Source organism: Pezoporus wallicus, unplaced genomic scaffold (genome assembly GCF_028554395.1).
Source record: "Pezoporus wallicus isolate ANWC-B61680 ecotype Strahan unplaced genomic scaffold, APGP_CSIRO_Pwel_v1 scaffold_2584, whole genome shotgun sequence".
In the NCBI taxonomy this organism is placed as follows: domain Eukaryota; kingdom Metazoa; phylum Chordata; class Aves; order Psittaciformes; family Psittacidae; genus Pezoporus; species Pezoporus wallicus.
Window position 1 is genome coordinate 532991 of NW_026642851.1, and position 25684 is coordinate 558674.

The 25684-nt window shown below is 40.5% G+C and overlaps 2 protein-coding genes across 10 annotated transcripts in view; one reads left to right on the top strand and one right to left on the bottom strand.

The window, feature by feature from the left end:
- Positions 1 to 9371, top strand: part of ICA1 (islet cell autoantigen 1) — a 71163-nt gene extending 61792 nt beyond the window's left edge. For all 5 annotated transcript variants that reach the window (XM_057432532.1, XM_057432533.1, XM_057432529.1 and 2 more), the window contains 3 exons: positions 1796 to 2071; positions 7193 to 7291; positions 9091 to 9371. In XM_057432532.1, the coding sequence (XP_057288515.1) occupies positions 1796 to 2071; positions 7193 to 7291; positions 9091 to 9212 (497 nt within the window). In that variant the 3' untranslated portion in view covers positions 9213 to 9371. The remainder of the gene's footprint in view (positions 1 to 1795; positions 2072 to 7192; positions 7292 to 9090) is intronic.
- A 12563-nt stretch (positions 9372 to 21934) lies between these two features.
- Positions 21935 to 25684, bottom strand: part of GLCCI1 (glucocorticoid induced 1) — a 56358-nt gene continuing 52608 nt past the window's right edge. For 3 of the 5 annotated variants that reach the window (XM_057432526.1, XM_057432524.1, XM_057432523.1), the window contains one exon: positions 21935 to 24856. In XM_057432526.1, the coding sequence (XP_057288509.1) occupies positions 24508 to 24856 (349 nt within the window). In that variant the 3' untranslated portion in view covers positions 21935 to 24507. The remainder of the gene's footprint in view (positions 24857 to 25684) is intronic. The other 2 variants (XM_057432528.1, XM_057432527.1) reach the window with 1 other exon arrangement.

A 25684-nucleotide genomic window follows, 5' to 3' on the forward strand; every position in this document is an offset into this window, starting at 1 on the left:
GCAAAGCTTTTGTTCCATTGTAGGTCATTTGTGGTTAGGTGCAGTGTTGGCTGTATGTCTTAGTAGATCTGTTACTGATGATGCAGCCTTTGCACCTCCCCCTGCAAACCTTCCAAGTTCATGAAGGGGCCTCCTGAAATCACCTTTGAGATGGTGATGCCCTGTAGAGATCAGAGTTCTTAAGTGCCTTTGAATTAGCAAATGTGTTTTCCCTACAGAAGGCTTTACCCCTCTGACTCACCTGGTGAATAACTTGAGGGGGATTGTAGATGCTTGGACAACATTAACATTCTTTGCTGTTTATCTGAAGATGGGAAAGCAGCCTAAAAATTTGTAAGAACAAATTGTCTTCTACAGTATTTTAGTTCTAGTCTAGTGGGAACATCAGGAGAATTGACGTATTTATAATGTTTCTATTTCTAGTTTTCGATCCTTGTCAAGGCATACAGAGGTATATAAAAATGTGAATTAGAATGGAACCGAATCTCACAGCTGACTTCAGTAATGAATAAAATCCTTATGTGTTGGTTTGTTTGTTTCTTGGTACGTAGGTGTGGATTCTGACTCATCTGCCTATTTTGAAATAGTTTTGTGCTTTTTTTCTCCTCTGACTCAACTTCAGCCATTTCACTATAAATTATTACAGCTATTGAAAGGGAACTTTCCTGAGAAGGCAGTTGCATTTAAATTAAATGGCCTGTTGCAACCACTTTGCTACTGTCAGTCTTTTACCCTAACCAGAAAGGGTTAAAGACATCTTTGCAAGTTGTATGCAACTTGGAGAGCTCAGCTGATCTACCTGAACTTTGGAAAACTGAAGTTGCTTCTGTGCCTTACCACAAGTTTGAAGCAAGCATAATTAAGATAAACTGATCTGGCTATCAGTAACATAACATTATCAACACTGTTAACTACCATTTTTTGTACTCTGTGTACTCCCACAGTGGAGCTCTAGTTTCCAAGTACAATAACTCTTGGGCTTCCTTGATAGTTCTTTCACTTTCCAAATATTTTGTAAGCTAGAGAAAAGGATTACGATCCTGGTCACATGTTCCATGTATTTTATATAGCCATTTAACATTTCTAAAATAGGAAAAAAATGATTTTAAGGAGTAATGGCTCAAGTGATCTAAGAGCTTCTTCAGCTGCAGTTCTGGTGCTAGAAAACTAGCAAGGGGAATCAGAAGGAAAGTGGCCCCAATTATTTCTCAGCAGCATAAGATAGGAAAAATAAAGATACTGCAACACTGAACAGTGTAGAAATCTCACTCTCTGTAGAGTTGCCTGTTCTTATGGGGAAATAGCAAATAACTCAAGCACTGGTTAGAAGGTCATAAAGGTGATCTTAAGTGTGTTCTCACAAAATTCCAGAATAATCCTCAACTTTTATTTATTTAAAATTTATACCATTCTGGGGGTTGATAGCTTTATATAATACTTCAAAAAGCAACATAAAAGTAGTCTTCTCCAATGTTTTAAATATTAGACTATGTAATGATTTTGGTGTGGTGTTCAATAGATTTTTTTTAAGCATACTTGTAATACTGATTTCAATGAGAAATGAGTCTTAACAGCAGTTAGGTTATCTAAGATAACTGAGGAATTATTTGTTGTATAAGCTACAAGTCCAGATATCCAAAAGAATTAGGTCTAAAATAGAAAACAGCAAATATTCCTGTAAAAATACTCCATCTCACTTAACGTGCAAAACATAGGTTGACTATTTTTAAAAGGTTCCTTCTTTTCTTTGTTCATCTAAAATATGATTTCTCTTGACTTTCTTGTTCTGAGACAGCTTCAAAGAATCAGTTTGTGAGGTCCTTGGAGTCAGAACCTGGTGATAACATGGTGTTACTGAATGAGATTCTCAACGGTTCCTCCCCAGACGATGGGGAATTCAGCAAAGAGTGGACAGCTGTTTTTGGACAGGTTGCACTTGCTGATCTCACCATGAACTCTTCAGCTGGAGATACGGAAAGTACTTCATCATCTGTGGCACCAACGCTGTCAGGCTACTTGCCATCACAGCTGTTAGACCAAAACATGAATGACTTGCAGTCATCTTTACATGGTGAGAACTCATCTTGTTCTGCTATTCAGTTTTAGGTTTTTGAGTATGGGTTTCTGCTATGCAGAAGCTTATGTGACAGCTTATGTTGTACCATAGCTGCAGAAACCTTCAAGTTGAAGTACAGTGTGGCCTGTAGAAAAAAATGTGAGTAGCGTATTTGTTTTTCTAGCTGTGCGCATTCAGTGTTTGTGAATGAAGTACCCAGAACCTGAAGTCAAAATTACCGTCTTGAATGTTTTCATTGAGTTTCTGAAATGTTTTGTAGGCCTTTGAGTTTTTGTTGGTTTTTTTTTTCTGTAACAGAAAATCTGCTTGAGTTGGTTTTACTGTTTAATTCACAACTGTCTCTGTTAAGGGGCCAAAGAACCAAAAATGATTACTGTATTTTGTCTTGGAATACTATTTCTAAACAACGTGGTGAAAATCAGTTGCAGTCATTCATTTTCTGGGTTTTTTGTTTTGTTGTTTTGGTTTGGGTTTTTTTCCCCTAAAGCATCCCATACTGTTGTGTGCAGGGTTATGGCTAAGGATAGAATGGGTTTTCTCATCCTAGCAATCATACAGGTGGATTCCTCTTTTAGGCTGGTTATCAACTCTTTCTTTGAGAGATGCAACTCTTTCTTTCCCTTTTATTTTATACAGTTCATTTTCTTGGGTTTTCCAAGCTGCTGCTGGGAGGAGAGGAAAGAGGGGGGAAACTAGGGCAGAGCTTTCCTGCTGCTGCTTTGGCATTGAGGAGGGGAGGGAGGAAAGCAGACTGGTGATAACCAGCCAACAGCAACTACCTTCATCCTCCCCACAGTCCTGCTAGATTTCTCCTAGGGCTTTGCAGGCTAGAGGAGGACCTTGCCTTTTTAGGCTCTAACCCAAGTAGTTTAAATCTCATTTGGGGAAGAGTGATGTAGGAAAGACTAGCAGACTGATTCCATCCTGAAGACTACTTCTTGGAACCCGTGCAAATGGTATAATCATACATGATGTAAAATGACCTGTGACATTTTGGCAAGAACAAAGGCAGGCAAATTTACCTGATAAATACAGTTACCACCAGCACTCCTAAAGCCAGATACTTGTGTTCACTGACTTCAGCGTTTAGATGGAAACTGGGGGAGCGAAATTTGCAATGATGCACAGTTTTAGATAAATTTTTATGATGAGGTCATGCATACATGAGTATGATTGATAGAGTGAAGAGGGACTGGAAGAGTGTAGGATTTGACCTCATAAAATATGAGCTGAAAAAAAATCAAGAGGTTTAGTCATTGCATGATCAAATTAAACAGTTTGTGACAGAAGCAGACATGGTATCTATTGAAAGGGAAAAAAAGAACAATGAGAAAAACCTTTTCTTGAGACAGAGACATAAAGAGATTTAAGCAAAGTACTTAAAATGGCAACAAATATTATGGGATTAAATTTTTTCAGAGTTTTTACATATTTTTATATGTAAACATGTTTTTGAAGGAAAAATATTTTTGAGGTGGAGATGAAAAACGGGCTGGGTACCCTTTCTGAGGCTGTTGATACAGCTCTCATTTGTACAAGACACTGGCACTGGCTGTGCTGTTTGCACTTCAGAATCTGAGCTCACGTATTTTTCATTCAAGGAACGCTACAAGTGGAAAATCCATTCCAGTCAACATGGTATCCGAAAACCTTTTTGAATAAGAAAAGGAATAAATCTGAAATGGAAGAATAAAACATGTTGATGTTTCCAAATGAAATTCCAGGGGAAAGATTTGTCAAAAGATTATAGTAATTGATCTACTGGCATTTGAAAACTCAGGGCTAATCAGCTGAGTGATTGTATCTGATAATCACCATGTTCCCAGTTGACTCTGGTTGCCAAGTAAAATTCATTTTTTAAACTAACTTTCATAGACTGTTTTCCTTTTTAAGTTTTGTGTTTCTCATTCTCTAACAGAAGGTGAAATTCTGGCCATTTTATATCTTGTCAAATCTGAGATTTAATCTTAAACTGCATTTCACTTCACAGCATTTCTTTCATAATCTGATTTTATCAACAAATGTGGAAACAGAGACTTCATTTTTTATTTTTTTGTAACCAAATACTAACCAGAGTTTAAACATATCTCAACATCCAAGTTGCAAATGTTAGAATAAGTGAATTAGGGATATTTTTGCTGAGCACTTGTGATACATCCCTACACTTTTTTTTTTTCCCTCCAAATTGGTAGGATTGCTTAATAATTATTCAAGTGTGAGGTGCTACACTGGAGCCTCAATGTTGCATACTTCCTGTGTGAATTTGGCCTTAAGACCCTAAAGATTCTTAAAACTCACATGCTTAACTTTAAGCACATTAACTTTTCTATTAACTTCAGTGGGATTACTTACTTATTTTACGTTAAGCACACTCATAAATCTTTGGGGCTTTGTTTTCTTTCTGCCTCAGATCTTAATCTGTAAAACAGGCACAATGCTATGCAGGTTATAAACTGCTATGGTCAGGAATTCCCAGCTCAGATTTTTTTCTGGCTGTATTTATAGGCAGGATCTAGCACAATGAGACTTTGAATTGTTACAAGACTACCAGGTGCTGGTTTAAAATACATATAATTGTGTGTGTGTGTGTGTGTGTGTGTGTGTATAAGAAACAAAGCATGCTCCCAAGAAATCTTTTATATTTTCCTCCAGTTGCAGCTCTGTAGTTTGGTTGTCTTTTCACTTTTTCAGCATTAGCTTTCTCTTTCATGAAGGTTATGGCTTCATTTACTTATTCAGACCACTAAGGGCTCCTCTTCATCTTCCCTATATGTGCATATATTCTGGTTGATAAGAAAATGTGCAGCTCACCATTTCTATTTCTGATTTTATTGTGGTAGCATTTGTGAAGATGCTAGCTAAAAAGTAAGCCGTTTGGTTTCCTTGCTGTCTCAGCAATAATCTTTTGTCTAGTCATGTAGCAAAGCCGTCCTGTGAACAGGCAAACCAGAACAGGCTTAGGCCCAGCAACTGTTTTCAAACTGATAGGCTGCAGTTGGTTTTGTTTGTTCTCTGTAGCTCACTGTGAGTGGACACTAAAAACATAATTCATGAAAGTATTTAATAAAAATTCTGGCAGACTTTCCAGGTAAGTTAGTAAGTAACTTCCAGGTAAGGTGGGTAAGTTAATTATGAAAGCATCACAACTTTTCTGAAGCATTTTTGGTTGGATGATTTTGTTGCTGCTGTTAGGTTTTTTTTGTTTCCTAAGTGGTGTTTGAGCTACCTGTGTTTCAGTGAACAGAAAACCAGACCACAGCATCTCTCCCGAGGGATGGCCATGCTACTTACCCAGCCTTAGTCCAGGGACTCAAAAGCAGGGCTCCAAAACAGTTAAGTGGTCTGCAGTGTTTTGTTCTGTGGTTTGCCAGTCTCATCAGTGTAAACCAACATCAGTGAGGTCTGGGGGAGCCAACTCCTGATCTCACTGAAGTCACTGGGACTTGCACAGTATTGTATTGCCATACAATTTATCCATTGCCATCCACTGACATGGGAAAACACTCCAAACACCCCGAAAGCACTGCAGTTTACTGTAGTTTGTGTAATGTCCTCTGCCATACTCCTCATTTGTAACACAAGCAGAGAAAATGCCTGGAAAAGTATGTCATTCTGAAGTGTTAGGGCCATACTTTTCATTATTTATGATTAAAATTTTCTTATTCGAAAGAGTAAACTTCAAAATCTCTTTTTTTCAGGGGGCACAGGCTAACTCATAAGCCTTTGTCACCCTTGCCTAGAACAAACATATGTGAGCACTTTGCATTTAGATTTTGAAGAACTTTTTTCTTTCCTTAGAGATACAGAGGATATTTGTGGCTTTAAATTTCCTTCTTAATTCATATTATTTCATACAAACACTGTTCTTGCCACTTTTTAATAACACAGCTTGAGCTTCAGACCTTTTATATTCAAGGTAAGGTCAAAGAGTGATGAGAATAATCAGAGAGAGGAAGGGGTTTTGTGACTTATACAGTAACTGTCAGTAAAGTACAGCAACTGGGTACCAGTATCTGATGGGGGGGGGGGGGGAAGACAAAATGATTAGAAAAGGATGTGAAAGCATGAACTTGTAGAAAAAACAGAATGAATAAGGAAATGCTAACTGGGTACAGATGAGTATCCTGTTTGTTCATACTGCAGAGTTAGCTATGCCAGATCCCTGAGATGGATGGATAATTAATCAGGCTGTACTTAAAGGAGATGTTACTGAAAGTAGAAATGTGACCTCCAGTCTTCTAAATGTGATAAAGCATGAGAATTTAAGTATCTTAAGCCAAGGATAAAAATGCTCAGGTTTTTTCCTAATACATTTCTGAACTAGGGGTCACCACTTCTACTTCATTTTCCTTAGTTCATCTGGCATCACTAACTGTATTTATCATTACTTTCTTGTAGCTATGGAATATGCATATAAGAACAAAAGATTGTTAATACCCAGTTTCACTTTTTCCTGCATAGTTACTCTTTTCCTTATGAGACGACCCTTTCAGATGAAGAATAAAGAAATGCTCCATTAAAACCTAGTTTTAAGTTAACTCAAAGTAGTGCATCTTGAATTCAGTTCTTCAAAGCACTTTTCAAGATTTTATTCTTTTTCCATAATTAATTATTTCAAAATTAACTAAAAAATCTGGGGTCTCTAAATATTTTTTTTTTCTGGAATAGTTGACAAAATGGAAGTGTTTGGAACTGTACAGAAAGGTGGAAAAAATGTTTAGCGTATGTGATATTTTCACCCAAATGTAAGTAAGTGATACTCTTCTCCCTGTGGCTATGCTTAACTGCTGTACTAGCCTTTCAGTGAACAAGTATTAACTGTGATTAGATAAAAGAAACAAGAGAAAATCTTCTTTTTTAGCCAGGTTAAAGGTTTGAAAGGAGTACAGTTGCCTGAATCTAGAGGTGATGGAAGTGATCCACAGATATTCTTTTCTTAAGGATGTTGCTTGTTTGAAATATCTGGCTGCAGATTTCTTGTGTAGAAGGAAAGATATGAACAACCATAACCATAAATGTTTTGCTCACTTGTGTGATGTGCGCATAGTGCTGCCAGACACTTGGAGTTAACAGAGTCATTTTTCATGCTAATGCTGCTGTATTATTGAATTTTAGGATGGGCAGCTAACAGTGTGAGCCCGCCATCTATACCACAGCCAGCACAGAAACCAAACAGCCTGAATGTGAACGCTAACAAGACACCCCCCTTGAGAGGTGATTCAGTCATGTATTTTTTCAGTTACTTTGCTTTTCCTTTTTAGCTGTGACTCTTGTATCTTTCTGGTTACTCTATCTTCCAGCTACTCTATCTTAATAAAACCTATATTTATAGTAGTTACATGTCAATAAGCTTGTGCTCACTAATGAATCACTTTGTTTCGGTGCTGATTATATGTATATTTCTTTGGTAGGCTTCAGTGCTTGTAGTATGTCAGGAGGGTACTTTGTGTTACTATGTAATGAGGGAGTTGAAACTACAGTTTCTTCTGCTACTTTAATTTTGAGTCACCCAGAATAGCGTGTGCATGCACTTTGTCTATGCTGAACAACGTTTTGAAGCTCTAGGAGGATATTGTGGCTAAAATACAGGCTACTGATAAGGCAGAAGAGCCCTAATTGCAAATTTTGTTTATAACATACATCATACCAGTAATCGTCTGTTTGAAACGTCATTCACTTAATGCAGCTGAGCCAAGAGCGCTCAGTTGGCATCTACTGAGACAAAGCCGTGCTGATTTTGACTAGGGTTTTCTGGATAAGTGAACCAAAAATATGTTGAATCCTTATTGCTGGTTTGTAGCCTGTTCTGTGCATTCTCATTTGATCAGAGGCTATGTCGAAGATGTTCAGTTCAGAAGAAGAGTAACTTGTGTTTCTTCCCCTGCCTCCTGGGATTAAAAGACTGATGTTTTTCAGCTCAGCAAAACAAAAAAAAAAGAGGGTTAAGGTGTTTTGGAAGCTCTTTTGGAAATGAGTGTGATACAACAGCCACGGTGCTTCACCAGAAAAAAGAAACAGCCTTCAGCTGCTTTGAAATCTGTGTTTATGAAAATGGCATATACTCCAGCCTTGCAGAGCCTAAGATGAATGTCATGCCAGGCAGAGTCTATTTTACCCATAAATTCCTTGTGTCAGAAGGAATGCTTTCATGGAACATCATCTCTCTGAGTGGAAGAGCACAATTTACTTCACTATCAATACAATACTTATTTTATTACCAGTATAATTAAGCATAGGGTCACAAAAAACAAAGCAAGTGATGGTGGACCTTCCTTATAGCAGCCAAAATTGTCACTGCTTTAACCTGAACATCTGCCCTGTTGGAATAAGAGAAGGTAGGAGACCTTTGTGAAATCTGCAAATCAGTATAGACACATTAGGTGCAATAGTCCAACATATTCCTGGCTCACTTTTTTTTTTTATAAAAATCAAATAATACACTCTAATACTAGAAGCTGTACTTGGGACTGGCTCTCAAACATATCCCCTCTCTCTCCAACCAATACCTTCCCATTAAACTTTGTTCCAGATGAGTAATGACCTTGTGTGGTCATATATAGGGGGGGACAGAACAGTTGCACGAACTGGAGCTAGGTGAAGGAGTTTAGTCCTGTAATAGAGGTTGAAAGTAAAGTTTGCCCTCACTTTCCTTTTAGTTTGTTGCAGGCATGCAGGTACATTGCAGACAAAATATCTTTCATGAAATGAAGCTAGACAGGGTGAGATTGTTTCTACTTTTAAGTAAAGCATTCCTGTACTTACCATGGTAGGAGGCATACAAAATGCACAAGCGGACAGATGTAAAACATTTATTCTTACTAAAGTTCTACGTTCAGTTAAAGGTAGTGTTTAAAAATGCCATCACTCATTCTGATTTTCTTCTCAGAAGTGCCCTTAGTAATAAATTAGACAATAGCATAGCATTTGTTTGACCTCAGTCAAACACTCAGTCAGTTTTGTTTTAAAATAGCTGACAAGTCTGCACTCTTTTCACTTTTTTTTTTTTCTTCCAGAGCCTACAAAGAATCCTAAAGACTTGACTGCCTGGTTCAGTCTCTTTGCTGACCTTGACCCGTTATCCAATCCTGATGCTGTTGGGAAAACTGATAAGGAACATGAATTGCTTAATGCATGACTCAGCTGCCTATGGTAACTCACATTCTTCCATTCATCAACACTATTTTGGAGTTTTAAAAAAAAACCTAAATGAAAATTAGTATGCTATCGTGAAACTATGAAGTATGTGCCATGATAATAAAACTAAAGGGAATGAATCCCCTTTTATATAGGTACAGTTATTTGCTCTTGTTTTGTATAAAGAGTTCGCATTTATTTTCTACGTGGATTTACAAGAATTAGGGCAGATTTCTTGCCAAATTAGATTATCAGCTGAAACACTGTCTTTGCCTGAGGTGATGCAAAGCTAACACTGGAGTGAAATACAAATTGCAGACCTATTTTTTTATAATGTTTCTTGAGTAAATGAAAAACAACATGTAACTGGGGAGGCTGCATGAGTCCGACATCTATCATGTATATAAAATATATATCAATGCTCTGTTAAAATGCCAACTAAATTTGTTTTGTTAGTACTTGCAGTGAAAAGCCTGTGCCAGGGCTAATTATTGAAGAAATGCAATTGGGTCCATGCAGCCATGGAAATTGCACCCTTTCTGATTTAACTTCTTAGACAAACTGCACTACATAAATAGAAGTCATGCCCAGCAGGCTTCTTTTCTAAAGTTTCTCTCCATTGCACCAACAGAATTTACACCTGTTTGCAGAAGTTTCTGACAACTGATGCTTTACCATGCTTTCAAAACATTCATATTTCTGTTGGGAGTATTTTTCATCCAGTTTCTTTCTGAAGCATGTGTTATTTTGAGCTTGCTGTGACATTAACTCTTTAATAAAATGATTTTTGACAAAAAGGACCTTTTATTCCCACTGGAATGCTGGTGCACTGTTGAATTGGTACGTAATAAGCATCTGAGAATAAAACATATGACCAGTTTTAGACAGTACCTAATAACTTGCCCTGTTTCAGAATAGTAATCCAGTAGGACAGTAAGAAAATCTGAACACATTTGGTGTCCCTTTGCCTCCCCATTCTCATTTTACAGAAAAGGAAGGGAAAAAGGATGTGGCAGTAGTCATTTAAGAGCACAAGTTGTGTGTGCTGTACTTTTGCAATTTATTATGTTTGGTGCTTTTTAAATTCAGTTTATTTTCCTTTTGTGTTGGGGAAGCTTTTCGCTACCAGTTAACTGTACACTCAGGTAGACTCGTGGTCTATTAGATAACTAAATACCTGCACTGGAAACCTGAAAATAGTTATGTAAACATAGAAGTTAACTGAATTGACCTGCTTCTTCTCAAATGCAGCGCACATCACTGACGGCCACACTAAGCAGCATTAATGTGCACTTGACAGCTCCTAGCTAAAACACTACATACTGTGACTATGGGGGTTGGACTGACCAGAGTTCATTCATCTGGCTGAACCTTCAGCATGTTTGAAACACCTCTGTTCAAAACTGTAGGCCTGGAAGTATCAAGGTACTTCAATTTTTGCCAGAGAAATTCTTCAGATGTTTAGCAGAATGTTTTCACATACAACAGTTGTCTCTCTGTGCAGTACCTGACCCACCCATGTTACCAGCACTGAGGCTGGTAACAAAGGCATAGAAGCTGATGTAGATGTCTGACTGTTTCTACAGATAAAACTTGATTCCTTCCACAGCATTTCCTGGTGTTTGCTACTGGCAGCCCCTTGCACAATAAGCTGTCTTTTGTGAGATGCAGAACCTTCTTGAGCATTGTGGGGGTAGCCTGAACTCCTGACTTTGTGCTTCAGCCTCTGGCAGTAAATAAGACATCTACAAAGTGGATTAACTGGGAAATACCTGAGGTTTATGCTGGGGTGCACTTATGCTTATGAGTGCTAGTTTGCACTCATAATACGGGATTTTGCCCAAAGTTCTCTTCATCTCAAACTGTAATTATCTGCAATGCCAGAAATATTAGCAGCTCAAGGGATAGACAGACTGTTTTTCAGTCCAACTGGGTTACCACTGAAATCATAAAACAGATTCTTGCAACTTTAAGCAAGTCTGTGGTTGCTAAATTCACTCTGGATTACATTTGCCTTGATAGTTGCTAAAACACTTGTGGACAATCTACTCTAGCATTTTTAGTACCTGAAGCAGTTAGGCTAAAAACAAAGATGAGGCTGTACTGCCTTCCAAACAGCTAATTAACTCTTTTTTAAGACATTAAAAAATGTTTGGGTTTGGTTTTTAGGTCACAGATTTTAGACTTTCCAGATTTAAATTAAAAATCAAAAAAGCTCCTGTCTTGAGTGGAACAATTAAGGGCATTGCACAAGTTCAGCTAAAGATGCTCTGAATCCTCATCATGATTTTAGGTAGAAAAACATCTGAATGATTGTCCCTTTTACACAAGAAAAATATTGTTTTCTTCTCCCTCCTCCCCCCAACCATCAGTACTAATAAGTTTATATTAAGGTTCCTTGTAGTATGTAATTTTTGAAAGTAACTTTAGCTTTGAATTCTCAGTCTCTGCCCTATGCAATTTTTTCAAACTTTCAAATAAAAAAAGGAGCCAAAGGTATTTGAAATATGATTAATTTTGCTTAAAGAAAAGCAATTGAAATCCCTACGTACAATGCATTATTATCATGAACATTTATTTAGCTGCAAACTAGAGCAAGAAAGCTAGCATCCTGCAAATAGGCTTTTTTTCCAGGCAAAAATCTTAATTACGGAGTTACAAGCAATACTTCCCTGCTTCCAATGAGGTGTAGGGCACGTGCTTCTCAGCAGTCTGGGATGCAGTGTCACTACATACCCCAGTGCTGCTGGGAGAAATTTTCTGTGATGTAGTAGGGGGGACAACAGGGTAGTTCATCATCTTGGTGAAGTTACAGATTGATTGTTCTTACCCCCATAATGTTCATCTTGATTTAATATGCTTCATTCCCATGGCTTATTCTGGGCTAGTAGTGGTTTGTTTTAAAATAAAAACAGCTGCTGAGCCCCTATGGCAAATGAAAACAGAGGTAATTGATTAACTGTCTTTATCAGGAAGTTTATTAAAGTTGATGTAATTGATTTTGGTGAGTCAAGGTTTCCACAAATCTAAGAACAGCTGCTCCAGGGGAACTGGAGCATGCGCTTTGGGAACAGAACAGCTCAGAGAGAAAACTAACAAGTAACTTTTTCAAGTAACTTTTCTGGCTTTGTTAAGCAATTAAAATTAACTTCCAACATACTATAATACGACTTACCTTGTTCCCTTCTGCTGGTTCCATATCCATGGGCACGACATTGTTGTACATCGAAGCGGGACCACCTGCCTCCCCCAACACCCTTTTTTAAATGGGTGCCCTTCAAATGTTAGGGGCTCCACATGATAGAAAAAACAGGACTGCCTAAGCAACAAGGCAGCTGAGAGTGGAGAAGGAGCACAGGAAGCAGGTTTGCTCCAAGTGGGAATAGCAGCAGGCCTACAAGCCCTGACAGCTCCAGGATCAAAGCCCGGAAATGCTCAGTAGAGCCAGAGATTAAACATGAAGACACAGCTCTTGGGTGTTGGGCATCGTGATAAGCTTTCCCAGGGCCTCTGTCTCTTCCATTTGCCATCACATCCCACCACAGTGTCATGAGATACTGGATGAGCACAACTGAGGAAGGAACGAATGGTGGTTATACTGTCCATGCTTGCTGCTAAGAGTATGTGGGGTGTAGTAGCCCCAGGGCAAAGGAAGAAGAGCTGGAAGGACTTATCTTCTCTGAGTGCAGTTCCCAAAGATTTTTCAGACTAGCTGCAAGACACTGACATGGTAAAGATGCAGCCCCTCATCACTTCTGCTGGCTCCCTTCCTACAGTTACTGCTTTCACCAGTGTGGTCCAGCACAAGCTGCTTTTTTCTCCCTATCAGGGGGCACAGAGCAGGCCAGTACGGAAGAGCTGGGCAGTGCAGTTTGGCCCAGCCCTCCTGACTCACCTCCTCCATGAGGGTTAGTTGCAGGCTTTGGACTTGGGCCATAATAAGCCACAGTCAGATAGGGACCCAGAGTATTTATAAGGGTTGTTTATAGGTATGTAAGTAACCAAAAGTTGAGTCCTCACTGCAACCCGGGCACACTATCTCATCTAGCATTTGCTGTATAGCCCCCTCTTTTTAGCCTACTTTTAGTTTCTGCTCCTTGTAAATGGCGTATTTTTAAACAAGCCATCATATGAGAAGGCAGGAAGCAGAGCAACAACCAAGCTTGACAGTAGCCAAGCAGCAGAGAGTCTGCCTCATTGGAGAAGCAGAAATGCTAAGACAGTCTAGTGCTATGCTGGCAAACCAGGTACAAACAAGCTGCTTCCCGCTGCTGGGGCTGCTGGCATTGCTCTGCATGTGCTCAGTGCACAGACACCAGCTGCCATGATGCACAGGAAGTGAGCACCATGTCCACACACACACACACACACACACACACACACACACACACACACACACATACTCACTCCCATGACAGTAAATGAGGGTTCTATGGGCAAACAGGCCCTGCAGGTTCAGCAAATTTGGCCTTGGGAGCCCATCCAGCCTCCAGCTCCAAGGCCGACTGACGTTACAGTCAATCAGACCATTACCCAGGTGTTCATTAACAGTGCTCTCCTAAGCATAAAATTGACTTTTCTCCTCATTGACTAATTAGAAACCAGTATAATCTTCCCTTTAAGTAATACAAGGTATTTGCCTGTACAGGGGCCCACCATGTTAAACATGCTGGAGCGAGTCCAGATTAGGGCAGGAAGATACTCTGAGGTCTGGAGCACCTCTGCTGTGGAGACAGGCTGAGAGAACTGGGCTTGCTTTGCCTGGAGAAGAGAAGGCTCTGGGAAGACCTTATTGTGGTTTTCAAGATATAAAGGAGGCCTGTAAGAAAGACTGAAAGAGACTTTTTACCAGGACCTGAGGATAAGGGGCAACAGTTTTGAACTGAAAAAAAGGCAGGTTTAGATTAGCTACTAAGAAATTCTTCCCTGTGAGGGTGGTGAGGCACTGGCACAGGTTGCCCAGAGAAGCTGTGGCTGCCCCATCCCTGGCAGTGTTCAAGGCTGGGCTGGATAGGACTTTGAGCAACCTGGTCTGGTGGAAGGTGTCCATGGCAGGAGGGCTGGACTAGAAGACCTTTAAAGGTCCCTTTCAACCCAAAAAGTCCCAACCCAAACCATTCTTGCTATGACAAAGCAAGGAGACTGCCATTTGCTGTGCAGCAGCATACAACTCCTGTCAAGTGCATCAACTTTTAACTGCTCTACCATAGCAAAAGCTTGGTGTGTCCAACACTGTAATTAAGCCACAGTGGAAGGGTATGAAGTTCTGGGTGCTTTCAAAAAGTTACAATATTTAAATTAAAAAGAGAGAAGCGTGCTGTAGCTTGGAGGTGAAGGTCTGGCTCATTCTACCTGCCAGCTATTTACACTGGTTGCTGTTGGAATCTTTATGGGGTAATGAATACCAAAATAGGAGGAGAAAAAAAAGTAGATAAGAAGTGACTACAGACCTACCTCAGCTGCTAAAGAAGTTACAGCCAGTCTTCCTTTCAAACAAAAGTCTTTGACCCAGCCCAGAAACCTACTGTAGGGTGTATCTTTTACTTTGGACTTCCACAGCAGTAAGAAAGGCCCCAGGACAGGTGCTGGAAGCCATATGCTTGCTTCATCAACAGGCTGCAGAGAGGAAAAAAACCCTTTAGAAGTGCTGCACAATGAAGTCATCCACTCTGTCTGCATCTAGGTGGGTGGGTAACAGCTGGCTGCAGGAAACAGCACGCTGAATGTAACAGGAGCAGGATCCGACAAAGGGAAAAAACCAAACTCCTGCTATTATCCCATGTGCAATCCTCGGAATGAACCCTTTACACGCAAGATGCAGAAATTCAAATCATGGGCCGTTGAAGTAATCACTTTGCTGTCACAGCTGCCTGTTTTTCTGGACTGATCAGTCAGTCTGTGTGGTCTTCCATGGTCATCTCTGCCTTGAACTTGAGTACCAGAGCTTCGTAACACCAGAGTCTGACAACAGAGCATGACCCTCACCGTGGCAGGGCAATAGCTCGATTTGATTTTTAGAAGACAAGAGAGATCTGAAGAATGAGACAAGCCCTGGAAGGGTTTTTCTGATCTGCAGTTCAGCTGGTCTTGGGCTGGTCTGACCTTTCTGCAAGGTTGGCCCTGGAACTGGCGACAGCAGCAAAGGCTGCACAGGAGCCAGAGGCTACACGGGAGCCAGAGGCACACGAGCAGCCCAAGGCTTTTCCCCCCAAATGCCAGCTTGTGCTGTTAAGACACAGAAGTCTGCCCAGGGCTCGGGTCCTTGAGCATCCCAAACCCATCTCAATGTGGGCCACAGCTCCACAGTGTCCTAGCAGGGCCTTTCCAGCTGAAAGAGTCGCCTGTAATGGCACTGATCTGGCTGAAAACTTGGCTAAAAAAAAAGGAAAGAAAACAGTATTAGAGGGAGCAGAGGTCACACAGGCAGCCTGGGTTAGGGGGAGATGCCAGCAGTGGCTACGGCAATGTCAGAGCCCTTGGGCAGGGCCTGCGGCCACCTCCACTGGATACCAAACCACAGCCAAGCTTACCTGCACAATACACACAGCTGTTACTGCTCTTTATGCAGGGAAATAATTAGGAAACCCTTAATTGAACAAAATCTTCCTTTTATCAGTCCCAAACCCTCCCTCCCCTTCCCACACCGAGCACTTCACAGCTTTTACTTTCTGCTTTAAGGGAAGCAATCAGGGTCTCCTTGGAGGCCAGAGAGCTCTTGGCTTTCCCAGCTTTTGCCACGTTCATTAGTTATTATTGCTGTGCTTCAAAGGCTGGAGAGACCTCCAGGAGAGCAGCTCCATCTCACCACTCGCAGTTTAAGCCATGGGAATGGCTTACAAAACATAAAGGGAAACAAGACTAAGTAGCAAGCAGGTAATAGGGAAGAAAGGCTGCACTGACACTACTTCAAGGCCTCCGCTCTTACTTCCACCCATTTTAACAGCCCATCCTGTTACCAAGCACTAACAGCAATCAGCAGACACTAAAAATCCATAATGGGTCATTTTCCTACTTGATATTTTCAGGAGCAGATTGAACGGTCTGTCCTGGGGTGGTTTTCAATGAACAGTACAGCTTCGCTGTAAGTGGTTTGGGTTCCCTCTCTGTTCCCCATAAACACATGAAGTATTTAATGGAGGGCTTAATTGAGTTTGGGGTACATAATGTTGTGTTTTTGATGGTTGTTATCCAAGTGGAAATAAAGAGTGTGTTTTAAGATACAAGAAAATGCTTCTGTGGCCCCAAAATAAGTTGTCCTGCTGTGTAGCACTGCCAAAACAAAACAAGTTGCTTTCCACAGGGAAGACTGCCAAAGCGAAGCAAGTGCCTTTCTGCAGGGAAAACTTAATCCAATATACATACCGTCAGCATTGATAAAATCTCCTCTATCAAGGTGCTTATTTTCTGCACCAGGGTATATGAAATAAAACACAGTAAAACTAAAACACAGCACAAACGCCTGAGCCACGATAGTGTCAAGTACCTTGGGGCCAGTCTTACCATTACTGATGGGCTCATGATGGTTCCTGTCCCCAGCTTACTGCTGGAGACCAAAACACCACTGTGATGCTGCCTGCCTCAAGTCCTGAAGGCTGCAGGAGGCCAGGTTTGCAGCAAATCCTCTTGGTTTGCAGCAAGCAGGAAACCTCTCCTGGTTACCAGAGATGGTAGAAAGAGACTCCCAGGGGCAGGAGGGGCAGGCAGAGCCTGTACGTACCAGGATGGGAAATGGAGACTCCCATGATGGTGAAGGCAGGGAGATGGTGATGTTCCGGCACCAGAAGGACAGCTCCTGCTCCACCTGCAGGTCTGCATCTACAGAACAGGGCTGCTGCCCTGGGAGCCATGTCCACGAAGCCCCTGCAACTGCCAAGCCCAGGCCCAGCAGCTGACTGCAGTGGGCAGCTCTCTGCTGCCAATCTGACCTGACATCCAGGGAGGTTCACAGCTTGCTGAGGACTTGTATCCAGGACATTAAGGAGACAGTGCTGAGGGCTGCCCGGTCAAGTGCCAAAGGGGTGGTCCAGGTTTTGCAAACGAATGTTGCAAGGTGATGTGGTCAAGACAGACCTTGAAGATGACAAAATAGGCAAATAATGCCAAGACAACAGCACTGTGAGGAGCTATATTTTCTCTCACTGGATACAAAAGCACATCGTGCTACAGTGCTGCATCCAACAGCTTTTCAATTAGGATGCCAGCAAAGAGATAGATGGCCATTGCTAGATGGCCTCATTTGGAGACTGAATGACACTTACCCAGGCTAATGCGGTATTAGGGCATCCACTATCTTCCTAACCCAAAGCACATCCTGTACATACAAATATGCACATACAGGGTTATCCTCCAAATCTGGTTCAGGTAGGGCCTAGGCTACCTTTGCTTTCTCTTTGATAGAAAGGCCTACTACCACTACTGTCATCCCCCCACCTTGTCCCCAAGGGTTCAGCATTCCCCTCCAGAAAAGAGTCAAAAAAGGACAGAAAGTCCTCCCTAGAGGAAAGCAGGTTCTTAAGCACTGATTTCAGAAAGTGCCTGAACTATCTCCTTTGCATTCTTCACTGAAAGAGAAAGCATGTCTACCACTGTACCCAACGTCGTTTCATGAACAACAGCCCCTGAATGAGAAGGCAATCCTTAAAATACACACACATGCCCCATCCAAAATAAAACCAGGCAGTGAAAGCCTGTAATACATCTCTCTGTACAGTCAGGGAGATGTAAGGCTACACCTGAAATTTTTTCAGTGACTGACACCAAAATGCTGAATATTTTTCAGCATCCTCAGGACATACAGTGAGTTAGAATCTAAAGGAATCACAAAAGCAGAGTCAAGGGTATTTTTTTTTTTTCCCTGTTTCCTAAAACCAAAGTTTTGTTTCCAAAGTCAACACCTTTAGTTTTTAATTTTTCACATGGATGAGTTCCTTCTTCACTATGTAACAAGCCCAAAGATACCACCAGTCTGATAGAAATGCAGGCTGTTACTCCCTGAGAAACCTCTGCATCACAGAGATAGGGCAGGACTAGAAAGTCTTAGCCAAAGAGAAATCTGAAAGGAGCAATTGCTTCACGCAGCACCAAACCTTAACAGGGAGTCCAGCTCCTTTTAGCTTTCTCCTCCATGGAGAAAGAACCTCCTTCCCCAAAAATCTCGAGAGCTCTCAGTTCTCATCTCCTCCTGCAGGAAGCAGTTAGACACCCAGAGTTAGTTACGAAGATATGCCAAGCAGTTTGGGTTTAGATAGCGCTATTTACTTACAGCTTATTTGGAGGAGTAAAAGCAAAAACCAGGGTACAAGAAATCAGTTGCCACGGGTATTACTTAACATACATAGCCCTGAGCAAACCCTGTTTCTCAACCAACAACTGTACAAATCACTGCAAAGTTTAACCACACACTTCACTGTGCACATACACAAAAAAACCCTAACACCCCTCACAAACTTATTTTCTAGAGATGCCATTATTAGCCTAATTGCTCTGCATTAACAAGCTCAGATCCCCATACAAGACCGGGGGAAGATTACATACCTTTCTTTTCTCCCAGGCTCCCAACTCTGCTGCAGGAGCTTCCATGCTCCAGCTCAAGTCAGCCAGTTTAAGACCAAGCTTGTTACAACCTGAGATAAACTTCAAGTTCTTCCTAAAAAAGGGGTTATTTCCCTAATCCAGCTCATCTGATTGCTATTCTTTCTTGTCAATTGAATTAGCAGTTCAATTTGCATGTTCATTGACTTCCACTGTGGTCTTTACTGAGGAAAAGCTCTACCTTCTGGATCAGTGTATTTTCCTATCCATCAGCCCCATTTGAGTGACACATTATTTCTGTGACCTTTTGCACCCCAAAAGCACATTGCTAATCTCCAGTTTCTTGCCATCTCTCCAAAATGATGGTGCTATTGAGGAGGTGACAGAAATCAAAACCACTATAAAGCCGCTCAACCACCGCTGCTTTACTGGAGACTGCATGTGTGATACAAACCAAAAAACTTTCAAAAGCCAGAGATTATCTTCAAATAACTCTTCCAGACTGTTTAAAAAGTGTTAATTCCCTAGTTAAAAATACTGCAGCATGCTACTTTTTTAGAGGGGCAAGAATGCTTATGGAAGTTAAAACCCCTGCCTCCTCAAAGTCAACTGAAATGTGAAAAGCCCCAAATAAGCAAGATAGGCATATAAAAACACCATTTTCAAGCACATCCTTTGAAAGATCACCTCATTTTAAACATCTCGGTACTTGAAAACATCCACCTGTGCAAGTTGGCCCAGTACCTAATTACCCTTAGTGCTAAAATAAATCCACATTTCCAGTGTGAATGCATCCAGCTTTTTTTTTTTTTTTATTGCTTCAGTATTCTGTGTCTGTTAAATTTAAGTAGCTCATTCCTAAGTACTTCATACATAGGTATTTGCTAACTGGGATTAAGCCCTCCTGAGCCATCAAGTTAAACATGCTGAGCTCCTACAGAACCTTGCTGAGTGTTTTTTTTTCCAGTACCTCAATCATTCCTATAGCTCTTCTCTGAGCCTTCTCCAGCCTTTTCCTGAACTAGTTTTCCAGGACTGGTTACACTAACACAAACAGAGACAAAATACACGTATTTTAACAGCATGACAATCTTTGATCAAACAACTTCCTTTAGCCAAGCGCCAACCATGAAAGGCTGTACGTGCACATCCCAGCAACAGTTGTACTTTCCCAGCTTTCACTCACTTTTTCCTTGCATTTATGTTCTGGAAACACATCACAGGAACTATGGTTATTTCCTCCCAGTTCTGTAGCTTCAAAATGTATTTGCATGGCTGTATTTAGCAAAGCAAGCCAGGCTGTTTTGCCGCAGTAATTGTTACATACACTTCTACTAGTCATCTGTTATCTTTGAGCTGCTTGAATTTTACCTCAAATAATGGGTGAAGGTATCAATCCATTACATCATGGAGTAAGGCAAGTAGTTTGCTAAGCCTCGGGTCTTTGCTTGCAACTGCAATGCCAGCCAACATCTCTAATCCATTCAGTTTCTTGTGTTCATTCTGTATTACTCAAGGCTTCCAGGCTTATGTTTAAATACTGTGAAGATACCAAGACTCTACCCTTGGGCTAGTATCTGGCCCTTCCCAAGAACTGATTTGTCAGGAAGCCGTGAATCATTCCCCTGACAGCACTCTGCTTCTAAACAGAAATGGATCACTATCTGTTGCCCCCTACCTCCAGCACATGTAGCCAAGGGCTCACCTTACAAATTCTTCCAGTATCTGAAGAGTCCACTTCCAGAACCAAGAACTCTAGCAAATGTAACATTCAAGTCGTAGAATAGTTTACATTGGAAAAACCCTTAGGATTATCAAGTCCAACTTAACCTAGCACTGCCAAGTCCACCCTGAAACCATGTCCCTAAGCACCACATTAATACATCTTTTAAATACTTCCAGGCATGGTGACTCTGCCACTTCCCTGGGCAGCCTCTTCTAATGCTTCACGACCCTTTTGGTGAAGTCGAGAATGATGTTTTAGTCACAAAGCTGGGACACAAGAGATTATTTCATTAGCTCTCTACTCCCAGCACTTTTCAGACTGCTTGTCTTGGCTTTGAGGAAGGCATAAGGTAGTGAACTGCAGTAAGCACACAACTTCAAAGTGTGGCTTATGTGGAAGCAGCACATTAACCACAACCATAACTAAGCAGGCGAGGCCTAGGTTCATCATGGGGATGGTGAAAAAGTTACCGGTGGTACAAGTTGCATCACGTCCTTTCAGGCCAGATACGCGCTCTTGTCAAAGCAATTCTTGAGAAGAAAACACCCTCCCACACAAGGACAGCCCGAAACTGCTGCAGCCAAATCCAGTTTAGAGGACAGGGCAGTTACAAAGCGTTTCCTAGCAAGCCCCAATGATGAAATGGCTGAAATCAAGCTGTTTCTGACTGAAGGACATCATGCTGGGTAGGATGATATGCCCTGTGAGGCTCCAGCCTTTCAGCATTTCAGTTAGCTTTCAGTTAACGTTTTTAACATAGTCACATCGAAACCTTGTAATATTTGGGATGCCGAAAACTTATATTTCCACTTACTGATACTAAGCATTAAACCATTCTTGATGATCATTGCCATGGTGCTCTTCAGTAAACACTGACTTTGAAGGATTTACATGTATTTAAATACTCTTCTTCCTCCCTCCCTTCCCTCCCATCTGGAAATAATTATTCTGCAAGTCACATGACAATCATTTGACTCATACAAAACAACACGAAACCAAGACTGTCAGTAGATTTCTACCACATCCTTTAGGGCTTTAGTTTAGTTTCACAGAGTGAAACATCTAATGGCTTTCACAATTTTCAACAGATAACTTGAAATTAGCCATACCACAAACACAGCAGCAGATACACAGCTTCCAATAACGCTTAACTGATGTTTTCTCTATGCTCTGAAGAACGAATAACCTCATTATATGCAGAAATAAAATACGCTATTTTAAGCATATTTAAGCATTCAGCTATTTTTATATTTTTTCCCCTTCGTAGAAGTGCTATGCAAAAATACATAGAGAAGAGATTAGCTTGTTCTAGAAGACACAGCAGGCTAGTCATAAGGATACATGGCTGACATTATTCCAGATGTAAATTTGGAACAGTATTAAACTTTACTCTCATTCTATGGTGTCTCATACAGTTTCCAAACCAAATAAATGAACCACTGCTTTTGTGCATCGCCCCCACCACGTTTTTTTTAACTATAATTTTTATTTAAATAAGACACAGGAACTTCTATACCGAAAAAAAATACAAAACAAAAGCCACACATTTCCTTGTGTAAAGCAATATTGTGTGATAACTTGAATACTGTTCAGCACAGTGGCTAGAAATAACAGTACAACTATGTACAAAACTTTAAACAATATTTGACAAATTTCTACAGCTGGATGTAGAATACAATTGAGATAAACAACTGCTGGGAAATTTACATGGCAAAACATTAGCTTTAACACATTTGGTTCAAAACCTTCAAATCTGCTAAGAACAAATGTGCAATTTAATTAATATTTAGTTTCTCATGGAAAAAATAAAGAGAACGAGTAATGGCTTTGCAAATACTGTACAGAATTCATCACTGATCTAAAACCCACTCATCGTATCCTCTGGTAACCTAACACCAGTAACAGAGACTATGATTTCTTATCTGGACATAGCCAGAGCATAAAAAAGTCATCATTCTGCAATGTTAATCTAGAAAGAAAAGTATTAAAAGGAATCGATACTTACATCATGAGTATTTTCCCCCCTTTATCTTCAGTCTATAAAATATATAGTGTTTTCACCTAGGCCTGAGATTAGTAGGGTTAAAGATGGCTGTTGTGTTTCAAGGTGGTTTTTCACATGCAAAGGGTTAGAGACAGACCTCTCTCTCCTTCTATATTTCTGAAAGGGGAGTCAAAAACAGTGACTTGTTTTATAGGCTGCAAATCCCACCTTGTGAGACAGTATTAACAAAACCTCAGTAATAAAAAGGAAACAATGCTTTATCTCCAAAGAAAGCACATATTCAGTGAGTAGTTACTGGTAGCTCCCTCTCACCCCCCTGCAATCTCATCATCAAAAGAGGAAGAAAACATAATGGAGCAAGTTTAAATGCTCAAGTAGCTGCAGGCTACTAATCTCTTCAATTCCTGGAAAAGGTGAACCTTATTCTCTTAGGAGCAGACAGCATAAATGTAGTTCCACTGAGCTGAAAGCAATGGAGCAAGAACATGAAGTTTATTTTGCCTTTGGGGTCCTCTTTGTATCACAGGAAATTATCTCTGAAAGCAACACTCCCCTTGTTGCAGTACAACAGAAGAGCACCACTAACCCGTTCTGGCTGTGTCCTATTTTGAAAAGGTGTCCAGCCTGCAAAACCAGGAGTATTTCACAAGGATTTTTCTTTTATTCACACTTAAGGAAGGGGAAAAACACACTTTTACACACACAGCTTAAGTAACTGAAAGTTACGGGAGAAGCTTTGATTAAGTAACATGAACTTAAAACTACTGCTTTCCCCACCCTTCCTAGAACACCCACTTGCTACTTTTGGACTTTAATCCCAAAACACAATTACTGACTACATAACTAAAATGCTGCTCACCTAACACTGCTTGACAAAATCTGAAAACCTATTTCCAACCAGCAAATGAATGAACATTTCCAAAAGAGAAACTAAACATTAATTTGACTTTTAGACGGTAACAGTAGCATTTCACATCCTTAATTGCCAACAAAAACATGAGAGGAAATCCCCATCATCCCCTCTGTGAAACCTGAAAAAATGTCTGTCCTCGAACAAAAACATTCTTGTCTTTCAAAATTCTCTCACACACAACGTGGAATGTTTCTCATGTACAGCCTAGTACTGAACACTTTATTTGCAACAGTTTAACAGTCATTAACTGAGCAACACCTGAAACCTTTAAACGCCACATTTTTACATATATTGAAATGACAGTAAATGCAACAGTTGTTTTACTTGTAAGCACATGACAAAGTGATATACATCACAGATTTGCTGGTTCTCCTCATGTTCACCCATGTCCAGGGTCATCGTTCGCCTGGATCTGAATGCACTTATTCCAAGAGAGTGGAATGTAATGAGGAAATATTAATGCATAAAATAAGGAAAGGCAAAAGAGTGATGTTCCCTCTTTAGCTTTGTAGCTGTAAAATATTTTATATCCCAATATGATATACATTCCAAGTTACCTGAGTTTACACTTCAAGAGAAGTACCTGAAGCTAGGCCATAGGGTGGGCACTGTGCAACTGTTGTGGCCACTTTTTTCTTTTTTTTTTTTCTTTTTTTTGCATTGTGTGTATTACAGAAGTTAGAAACATAAACACCTGGATCAATTGTAAACATAATCCTGAAGTACAGTATTTTCCATAGGACACAACACAGCAAGACATCTTCTATTCAGACAGGCAACTTTTTTTTTTTTTCTTTTTATATATATAGAGAGAGCTTATTTATACTGTAGAATTTGAAACAGAATACAGGACACAGTACTAATCTGGTCAAACATACTATGAAATGCATAGTCTCCACTTAAAACGCTTAATGATATATGGATTCTGCAGGCATTACTGCTTTCTCACAAAAAATGCTGAATATGGATTCTGTCCCTGCCAAGAACAGCGTTGAGATATTTTTTTGAGAATGCTGCTAAGTATTCCGTGTTGTTCTGAAAGGTTGCCAATTCATGCAGATGTATCGGAACTACTGTCTCCTCAGTCCTTGTTTCAGGGCAGAGGCCTGCTCCACCTTGGTCTAGATTAACACGTAGCTCTGAGGAGAGGAATGCTCTTCAGTCTGAATTTCTTGCAAAAGCGGCTGCTGCTGTGGGGACGGCTGCTGTACCGGGACCTCTGGGGAGTCCATTGTGCTGGTGTCATCTGACAGAGATGAGAAAGAAACCCGAGACGAAAGCTGCTCAACAGTCAGGGTGCTCAAAGCTGTGCTTTGACCAGAGTTCGGAGAGTTCTTCAGCGTCAGGTCTGAAGCAGGAAGGAGGGGGCCCAGGAGTTTTACAGGACAGAAAGCTGATCCGGTTGGGATGAAATTAACCTTGTTTTTGTCAGGACATGAAAAGAGAGGGGCTGAGACAGGCTGACGAGACCTACAACAAGAAAAAGGATTATGTACCTGGCCATCCAAGATGTCTCCTACATCATTAACTTTGTGGTTCTACACGTTGCTAAAATGTGAATGACAAGGAATGGGATTAATTGGACAGAGGGGCAAACATCTTCCATATTGGTAGTCAGCTAACTGATCCACAGCATTAAGAATAGCACTGTCACAAAAATGACTTACTAATTACTGGGTAAACATGCAACTTCCAGCAAGAAAAATCTGCAGCACATATGCACGTGAAAAAATGCTGCAGTAATTTAGAGCAGCACAAATTCTTCTTGAATTAAAAAAATGCAGCAACAAGGCATTTAGTCATATTAAATCCCTTTGAGAACCTCCATGAAATAGACCTCTCCTTTCCAACACTGTGTAATATGTCTTGGAGGCTTCCTCCATAACCCAGCATTGCTCCTTCACCATCCAACGGGGCAATGAATGCTGTTAGAGCAAGAAAGGTCCCCTCCTTAATTCTTTCATCCACAGGAGCTAAGCACGCAACCTTGACAGCATGTGCTCAAATACTGCTGGGTCTAGGGGAAAAAGATGTGATGTCCAAGAGTTTAATTTCCAATTTCTTGCTCAGCAAAACTATTGAGCAAAGTCCATGCCATAAGTATACTATCATCTACAAACACTAAATATGTTTCATTTCATTTTATAGGTTTTATATGTATCGAAATGTAACCTATGCTTGGAACTGATAAATTATAACAGAGAGTTTTTGTTTTAAGCCACAAACACTTAAAAAGTTAATAAAAAAGAATATGGAAAGAAGTTTATAAATGCTTAGGAAATTAAATGTACCTTATCT